This window comes from Astyanax mexicanus, chromosome 1 (assembly GCF_023375975.1).
Source record: "Astyanax mexicanus isolate ESR-SI-001 chromosome 1, AstMex3_surface, whole genome shotgun sequence".
Taxonomy (NCBI): Eukaryota; Metazoa; Chordata; class Actinopteri; order Characiformes; family Acestrorhamphidae; genus Astyanax; species Astyanax mexicanus.
In genome coordinates, this window is record NC_064408.1 from 31,871,088 (window position 1) to 31,880,774 (window position 9,687).

General features: G+C 36.2%; 1 protein-coding gene across 1 annotated transcript; it reads left to right on the top strand.

The window, feature by feature from the left end:
* Positions 1-1,559: 1,559 nt before the first annotated feature.
* Positions 1,560-7,744, top strand: LOC103026569 (leucine-rich repeat neuronal protein 4). Its single transcript, XM_007236368.4, has 2 exons — positions 1,560-1,718; positions 6,393-7,744. The coding sequence occupies exon 2, from the start codon at positions 6,419-6,421 to the stop codon at positions 7,130-7,132; it is 714 nt and encodes a 237-aa protein (XP_007236430.2). The 5' UTR covers positions 1,560-1,718; positions 6,393-6,418; the 3' UTR covers positions 7,133-7,744.
* The last annotated feature ends 1,943 nt before the right edge of the window (positions 7,745-9,687 follow it).

A 9,687-nucleotide genomic window follows, 5' to 3' on the forward strand; every position in this document is an offset into this window, starting at 1 on the left:
CTAGAAATGCGCACCCTCTCCGCTTTTAGACTCTTTGGCCCGTTTTTCTGCACTAGAAATGCGCACCCTCTCCGCTTTTAGACTCTTTGGCCCGTTTTTCTGCACTAGAAATGCGCACCCTTTCCGCTTTTATAGTCTTTGGCCCGTTTTTCTGCGCTAGAAATGCGCACCCTCTCCGCTTTTAGACTCTTTGGCCCATTTTTCTGCACTAGAAATGCGCACCCTCTCCGCTTTTAGACTCTTTGGCCCATTTTTCTGCACTAGAAATGCGCACCCTTTCCGCTTTTAGACTCTTTGGCCCGTGTTTCTGCACTAGAAATGCGCACCCTCTCCGCTTTTAGACTCTTTGGCCCGTTTCTGACACCTAGCGTTCAAACTTTAAATCTCACATTATAAAAACCTGCTTAACAGCGGGGCATCTTTCATTCTATTTCTAAAATACCTCACGGGCCGCTCCAAAAAAGGAAACGGGCCTCAAATGGCCCGCGGGCCGTAGTTTGGACACCCCTGCCTTAAAGGACGCAGCGATCTTGAAATTATTCAAATTTAATTTTGTGATCTGTTCCTCTATCCTATCTATTTGTTTCTAGTTGACTTCATTTCAAGATGGCCGCACCCGGGAAAACTACCTCAGCATTCTGTGTGTATAAACAGTGTTTTTAATTAACTACCTGTGCACTTTTAAAGTTTTCAGTGCCTCGTTTTAAATGTCAGGGCCCTCAGAATTTTACCAGTGTGGAGTGTGGAGATTGCTAATGTGGTAAAAACAGTTATTTATTTGCATGGGCAATAATATGCTCCTATTGCTTGCATTGTAAGGCTGGTGGGGGCATCGGCTAAAAGCGCTGTATATTTCAGAATGCTGGTGGTAAATGGAGGTGGGCTATTTGAAAAAAAAAGAAAAAAGTTTGTACTCGTTATCATGTTTCACTACAGCCAAAGTCCATTTCACACTGGATTTCTTCTCTAAAACAGGACATATTTGGTCATATTTGCCCCTATTTTCCCCTCCTTGCTTTGCCCTGGTGAGTTGTTTGATTCTCTTATTCAAGCTTCTTCTTGCACATTACCATCATGTTGTGCAGGCTTCTTGTAAACACTCCCCACACTGCAGAATGATTCAGTACATGTTACACAATGGGACCTGATTGAAGGAGACAGCTGTATTCTCTGGTCTGTGGTGATACAGGGCACTAATGGTGGTACTTTTGGGTGGTAAATTCTACTTCTAGGACCCAACACTTGTATCACTGTGTGCGTCACTTCAGAGAATGCAATAATTGGGTTGAGTTAGTGCCTGGAACCCTTTTGCTTAATTAGTTAGTAAAACTGGCTTCACTTCAGATGCTTGGCAAGTGAGTGTGTGTGTGTGTGTGTGAGGACAGGTCTCAGTCCTGCACATGGTGCTGGAATGTGGGTGTTTGTGATTAATTTTCACTGAACTACACACACACACACAATTGCTGTGCCTGCCGCTCTATTGAGTGGAGAAATTTGGAGCGTGGACAGGGGGTTTGAGAGAAAAAGAGAAGTGGAGGGAGTGAGTGGGGTGAGGGGAGGAGGAAAAGAAGGAGGTGACTGCTGGGGAGTTACACAGGCTGTTTATAAAGACTGGGACGAGAGACACAGAGAGAAAACGAGAGATTTACTACAACACAGAAGAGCAACACTTGGATAGTAGCTCACAGAAGATTTCTTGGACTACTGCCTTTGCAAAGGTAAGTTACTCTTAATCTAGTTCACCTCCATTCAGATCTTATCAGATGTTGAATGAATGTAGTGGGAAATCTGGATGGGTTTAGTTCGGCTTGCAATGGCAACCGAGAGCCTAAACTCCACAGGCAGCTTCAACACAATAGCTCTATTATACTAGAGGATTCAGAACACCAGAGCTGTGCATTCCTTTCTCTTCTCTTCATCATTTCAGCATGTTTTTTGCCTTCACCTTTTCCCTGAATGATTTACCAGTTAATGATCTGTGTTGAGTTTACTCAAGCAGACTAGTTTAGTATAAAAGATTTATTCAGCCCAGCATTTTAGTGTCTTTTTTTTTTAGCCTGGTGCATTAGCATTAGCAGATTTATTTAGCCATATAACAGCACGGTTACTGTTGAGTTCAGAAGGAAAATTACCTTTTATTTATGCTGAGGTTTATCTTTCTCTCTTACACATTTGCGTGGTAATGCATTTACACACACCCACAGCTGATGGAACTTTCCCCTTTTTCAAGCTGGTGAAGGTGGAATATGGAGCTACACTAAGATTTATTTTCTCCATTAAAACTCTTAGTTAAACTCAATAACTTAGCACATTATAATATTCAAAACATCAAAACTACACTGAGGTATTATAAAACTGTAAAAAAAAAAAGCATCTATTCTGCCAGGTGTAAACCATACTACACCGTTATTACTGCCCTCTTCTCAAAAATACAGTTAAGTACCAGCATTTAATACAATTTAATCATAATTTAATCAATGATTTATTTACAGAATATTGTTGTGATTAATACAATTATTTTTCTTAAGGGGTCAACACCAGTAATACAAATCTAAGTGTTTCTAACACTGATTCTTTTATTCACATTTAAATACGCATTATCAAAAGCTTAGTTTTCAAAGAAAAGATGTGATTAATCGTGATTAATCACAGAACTCTATTGTGATTAATTGAATAATTTGTTTTTAATCGATTGAGACCACTAATAAATATCTCTGATATAAATAGTATATTGCACAGATTGCATGCATTCCTAATGTACCACACACACATGCCTTACTCTTGTGCAGTGCAGGCTTTTTGTTTTTAGCTCTGTGTTTCTTGCGTCTGCTTACTCTAAACTGTTTAGACACTGCTGATTTGCCAAATTCTTGCACAAATAGAACAATGGAACAAACTGCCTCTTTCCCACATCAGACCATAATAAACGCAGTCTGGAGCCACTCGGATTAGAGTACTTGAAAAATGATCCGCACTGTTTACCCCAGTCTTAAGTGATTTACCAGAAAAAAATGAAAAACTCACCGTACATCAATTTGTTATCTTAAGATGAACCTCAATATTCATTTTTCAAATGTTTTTCTTAAATAACAGTCTCAGAAAGACTTCAAGATTGATGTGAGCACAATGTTGAATTAATGTGTAAATGTTCTAAGATCTAAAATGATGAAGAAATCTATAGACCACCAATCAAGATAACCAATACTGAACAAGAATGAAATTAATACCACAAATATCTAATAAAACTGCTGATCACAATTCATCAAAAGTAATGATCCATTCATGTGGCAGGTAACATGAGTAACTAAATAGCAACGATTTTAATAGTAGTGTGATTGGTTTTTATTAATCATTTAGAATTAGTGGGTAAATAACACAAACCTAAATGTTGGTAAATTAAGGGTTATCGGGACATAAGCTCAAATGGGACAGTTTAGCTAAACATGGTTTATTTTCTTGTGTGAACAAAAAAAGGGTTTTACTGAGGTGCTGTGAAAATACAAAAAAAAAAAAAAAAGAAATCAATATTACAGAAAGCTATCATTTATTTAGCTATTTTGTTCCATTAGTAGCAACTGTCCAAATCACCTTTAGTTCACTGTGAGCTATGGGGTCAAGGATTCCCAAAAGTTACAAGTGATTTTGGACGGTCCAAGTTTCAATTATCCATTTAAAGTCATTTAAAGTTAATATCAGTAGACTTAATTCCTTTCCTGCAAACCTAACAAACATAAATATTTACAATAATAAAAGAGAATAGATGATATTCATTCATATTTCTTTGATTTGATTCGATTCTGAATTATTTGTGTATTTTAATGTTTAATTAATATTTAATTAATGTTTAATTAATATTTATATTAATTTGACTTCTCAAAAATGTTGATTACTATTTTTACCATCTCTACTTGGACTCCTGGCTCGTTTTTTGGGAGCTGAGCTCAGCTGTGCGTTTTTTTTTAGCAGCAGTAATGACCTAGGTATTTCATTAAAGTTTACCAAAGAAATTAAACTGTAGTAAAGACAATAAAACACATTGCAATCTTCAACTATTCACAGCATTAAACTTTTCTAAAACCTGACTGAATCCTGGTTACACAACCGTTTTCACACATAGTCAAACTGAGAAAAAAATCCTATTTTATAATCTTATATTAAAATAATGTTAAATGATATGTTTATCTAAAATTTCACAAATCTGTCTTACCCTTTTAATGCTCATCAAATATATGAATTATATCAATATCAGAATAACATGTCTGTTGAAAAGTAGTTTATATTTCATAAAAACACTGTGTAACAATACTTTTTCAGGATTTTAAACACAATTGTACAAATGTAGAGGAACATTAATGTTGCTTTCTCTGGTGTGCTCCCTGTGGTCCCTGGTTAAGTTGATAATTTTGTTTTACGTATTGCATTTATTTTGCCTAAAAAGCATTTCAATAATTGGTTTAGCTATTTCCATAAAAATATTAAGCTATTTAAACATGTCCAAGAATTATCTGATCCTTATAACATCATTACATAGCAAACTTCACATTGTGTGACTGAAGATTTGATCGTTTAACAATTAATAATATTAATTTCACATAATATTTATTATTATATTGTATCCATTTTCAACTTATGCTGTCCACCCTGTCATTGTAAGATATCATGGTAATTCAATTAATTTTGGAAAATCTAAATGTAACTCATTTAAAATGTTTGTACGATTTTTATTAAATGACAATTTAAAAAATGTTCACCCTGTTAAATGCATGCAAGTGAAAATCAATAAATAAAAAGTGATTCATGTGGGAAAATATAAGGTCTTAATAATATGACAGACACAAGAATTAAAAATCTTAAGTAATTTCTGAACGTTTTGAGGGTCAAAAGGCACAGGCTGTGACTGAAATGGATCCCTATTAATGTTTTGAAACACTTTTGAGTGTCCAAATGCAGTGCAGTCAAGGACTATTCGTTATGTTAGAGGGGCCGGTTAATTTCTAACTACCACTTTTGGGTTTTGCGGGCATTAATGAGAAAAGGTATGCATTCAGTATCTTTCAACATTATCTTAATTCTTGTTATACACATTAAAAACAAACAAATCACATTTTTCATTTCAATGTCTTTGCTATGATTTTAATGCTATTTATTCCTACTACATTTATTTTGCATTAGCTGTCTTCTACGGATTTTATGTTTACCTGCCAACAGAATTCTTAGAGATTATTTTCTCATTTTTCATACAAACAGATGAACAAAATCGATGTACCACTTTAAAATAAGACTACCTTTATAAAGCGTTCATAATTGGTTTACAATTAGTTTATTAATGGTTACTAATTAGGTTGTAAATGCCTTAAAATCATTAATAATAAGTTATAACGCATACGTAGAAAAGGCAACAATGACCTGTTGTTTGCCAAATAGTGAACTATATTACACAGCTATCTATATTGTTGCCCTTTCTATGTATGTGTTATAACTGATTATTAATGATTTTTAAGGCCTTTACAACCTAATTAGTAACCATTAATAAACTAATTGTAAACCATTTATAAACCCTTTATAAAGGTAGTCTTATTTTAAAGCGGTACACAAAATCCCTGTGCTTTTTCTGTGCTTTACCTCTTTTTCTGTTTCATATGGTGGCCGAGAAAGCTCAGCGCACAGCAAATTGAAAAAAGCAATAAAAGCACAAAATTATCAAACTATCAACATCTATTAAAATGACAAAACAGGCGATACAAAAACAAAAACACGCTGCAAATTTAATAAATGCGCTGCAAATACAGAAACACACTGCAGATACATCCACAAGACAACGGAAATGAGTCACAACCCAACTGAATTTCCCTGAGGGGGGCCTAAAAGATGTTGAACCTAAACCATGTCTATATTAATGTCTCGTACACTGTGTGTACAGAGTACTATTTGTGGCAACCTAACTTCTAAAGGTGAGTTACGTTTGTTAACTGTGATTACAATGGTTGGATACATATTAAAAGAGCTGCTTCACAGAATGTTACTGAATACATAGTTTAGAGTATTTTTTAGTGTCCCCTGGAATTTCTGTTGTGTTGTGAGTCACTTCCGTTGAGTTGCAGCTGTATCTGCAGCGCATTGTGTTGCCTGTGTTGTTATTTTGATGGTTGTGTTCTGTGTTTTTTTGCAGCTCTTTTCAATTTGCAGTGTGTTGTGCTTTCTTGGCCACCGTAGTTTCATATACAATTTATATTTAGATTGCTTAGTCTGTCATAGAGGACCCAAGCTTTAGCGTTTTGTGGGCCCTTCTAAAGATATTACTCATATTACTAATTTAAAAAAAAAAACAAGCATCATTCTACTGAATAAAAATGTTGACATGGAATTACATATGTGTATTTTCCAATTCTCAGAAATCCCAGCGGATTTGCTCAGCATCATGTTGGTGGCATTCCAGAATTCTCTCACTCTTCCGCTGCTTCTGTCCATCGTCTCAATCATCCTTCCACCCTTGGTGGCACCGTCGACATCATCACCCTGGAATCACTCGCGCCCCTCCAACGGCTTCAACACGGACGACTACAATGATGACTACGACACTGAAACCACTACCAGACCTGTGGATCCTGTAGCTAAACGCTGCAAATACGACCTCTGCCAAGAACAGCAGCCGACCTGCCAGGAGCTCGCCGCCTCCTCAGGCTGCTCCTGCCCTGGGATGAGTGGGCCGAATGAGACCCCAGACCCTCCTACACTCCGCAAGCTGTCCCAGGAGGGCTCGGGAGGGGTTGTGGTGTACTGGTGTGCCCCCGCATCTACAGTGACCCACTATGTTGTGCAGGTGAAAGGGCGGGAGGTGGAGCTGACGGCCGGTGAAAGGAGAAGGCAGCTGGATCTTGGGGAGGTAGAAGCTGGGACAGAAGTGTGTGTCCAGGCGGTGAACAGGGTCGGGGTTAGTGACAGAGCGAAGCACTCCTGTACCCGTTTCCAACCACAGAGCTCAGAGTCTGTACTCGCACTCAAACTGGGCATCATAGGAGGTGTGGTGACACTGATCGTGGTGCTAGTGTTAGCATTGCTGTTGTGGAGGCTCAGAATACGAAGGAAAACTCTGGCAAGGACTGAGAATGGAGGAGCAGAGGGCATGCTCTGAAAGAGAGATACAAGTCCCCAACCTTTAAGTACACGTTCACATTCTGGACTGTAGAACTTAATTGATTATGAAGCAAAATGTAAAGATTCTGCTAGATATAATTATAATTCAGTCAGTCCAAACCTGCTGGAATAGACATTGTTGAATGAGGAACAGGGATCGATGCTGGAGAGACAGAGTGAACAAAAGCACTTTAGATGTGTTGCTAGTTTTAGCTGGTCCGGAGTGGGGATCTTTTCTTAAGACTAATGTTGCGAAAATAGTAGCAAAAAAGTTAAATCTGTCCAGTGTTCACACATGTGCACAGTGTCTAATCTCACATATAAAATGTTAGATACAATGTCAGATACAACCAAGAACACATCAACACTTTACTTTCAGATACTTTCAGATACAGGGGCAATTTTCCTCACAGTTATTAAATCAAACTAATGCCATACACTACATTTGGAAAAATATTTCATTAAAAGAAAAAGTTTTGGTACCACTTTAAAATAAAGGATTATAAAGGATTAATTAATTAATAGTTTATAAAGAAGATTATCAATGGTTATAAATTAGGCTGCAAATACTTTAAAACTCATTAATAAGGAGTTAATAAATAAATAAATAGCAACATGGATAAAAATGACAACAGTGAGAAAAAAAAGGTAAAGTAGTGATTCCACACTCATTTCTACTGTCAAACCTCAGATCTTTCTAGATACTAATCTTAGTTTGTGTTTTCCATCGATCAGTATTAAACTTGTCATATTAATATATGTGTAAGTATGTTTAACTCTTTGCTGTTACTTTAAATTAAATGACTCAGTTGAATTAAATGACTAAGCAAACAACGGATCATTGTTGCCTTTTTAATTGATGTGTTGTAGCTGCTTATCAATGGTTTTAAGGCATTTACAACCTAATCAATAATACTTAATAATCTAGTTAATAAACCATTTATAAACCATTTATAAGTGGTACCAACGTTTTATTAAAGTCTATAGACTATTTCTTCAATTCTACCAACTGTGTTCAGTTTTTTTTTCCTGTGAATGTATCATGTGACCTGATTCCGATCCTGTGATCCTCCACATGAACCACAACAGCCACCACAGTGCCCAGGGAGCAAATGGGCCTTGTTAGCCGCTTTGCTGACAGCAGCTTGCTCTGCTGTAGATCCAGCTCCAGTATAAGTTTAGTAGATAATTGGCTCTGGCTCCAAACACCACAGAACAGGCAGAATTTTAATTTCACTCACAGGCACAAATACTGATCAGCTGTGCAGCCATTACTCAGAATTAAAGCAGTACTTAGAAGTAAAGAGGCTGTTTTTATTACAGTGTCTTTTTTCACTGATGTATTTCTTTTGGGAGATGGGCCACATTACAAACAATTTCTTAGACTTATATTTATATACCCCTACTCTATCACCCACCAAAACCACCACACCTCCTCCTTTCTTTCTTTCCTTTTTTAAATAAATAAATAATTTATTTCTAATTTCTTCTTAATTTATAATTTGGCCATGACTAGCACATGCCTCCTCCGACAATACAGACAATACACTCGGAGGAAAGCACAGCGAATAAGCTTTATTAAAAACAATTCCCTATTTGTCTGAATATACACATAAACACACATTCATAACCCACCCTCCCGAAAGTAACCCCACACAAAAAAGAGGAGAGCATGCTGGGAGCCAAGCAAAAGCAGGAGGTGGGGCCTGTAAGACATAATACACTGTGGGGAGATAACACTGCCCACAAACTGTTAACTCTGACAAATAACACCAACTCTGTGGTTGTTTTAACACTGAGGGTTGTTTGGATAGCTCACTGAGATTTATAAAATGTGATTTTAATAATTTTTTCCTGCTGCTGTTAATATTAATTTCATATACATTAACAAATACATAAGTAAAAAAATTAGCGGCAGATTCTCACTTACACACTCAAGCGTAACCACTTTCTGAGGGATGCAGATTTAACCCCTACTTTACTACAGATAAACACTTTGCTGTAACTTCATCAGTTTCTTTCTGTTGTGTGAGTCAACCTATACAGACCACCCAGTTCAGTATATAGGTTTATAAATGTTAGCCCACAGTAACCACCTTACAAACACAACTCTCCTGATCACCCACTCCGGAGTTAGAACTGGTGTTAGTGTTGTTTGAGTATGAATTTATATGTGCTTAAGATATGTAAAGATTTTGTGTTTTTTAATGTAATTATTTTTGTGATGGTTTTCCAAGGCTTTTTTTATTAATAGTAAATGTTATTTTTAAATAAATGTTATAAATAACCATTTGTTTTTATGTTTCTGTCCTCCAACTGTTAAGTTAAAGGGATTTACCACAAGACAGGCCAGAAATGTGGTATGGTGGTGCTTTCAGTTTACTGGGTCTTCAATTTAGATTATAAGAATAAAGTTGTAATATTGAGAGAATAAGGTTGTGATATTACAAGATTAAAATCATAATATTATGAGAATTAAGTTATTATTTTGAAAATAAATTCATAATATTATAAAAATAGTCATATTTCAAGAATAAAGTCTTAATATAATGA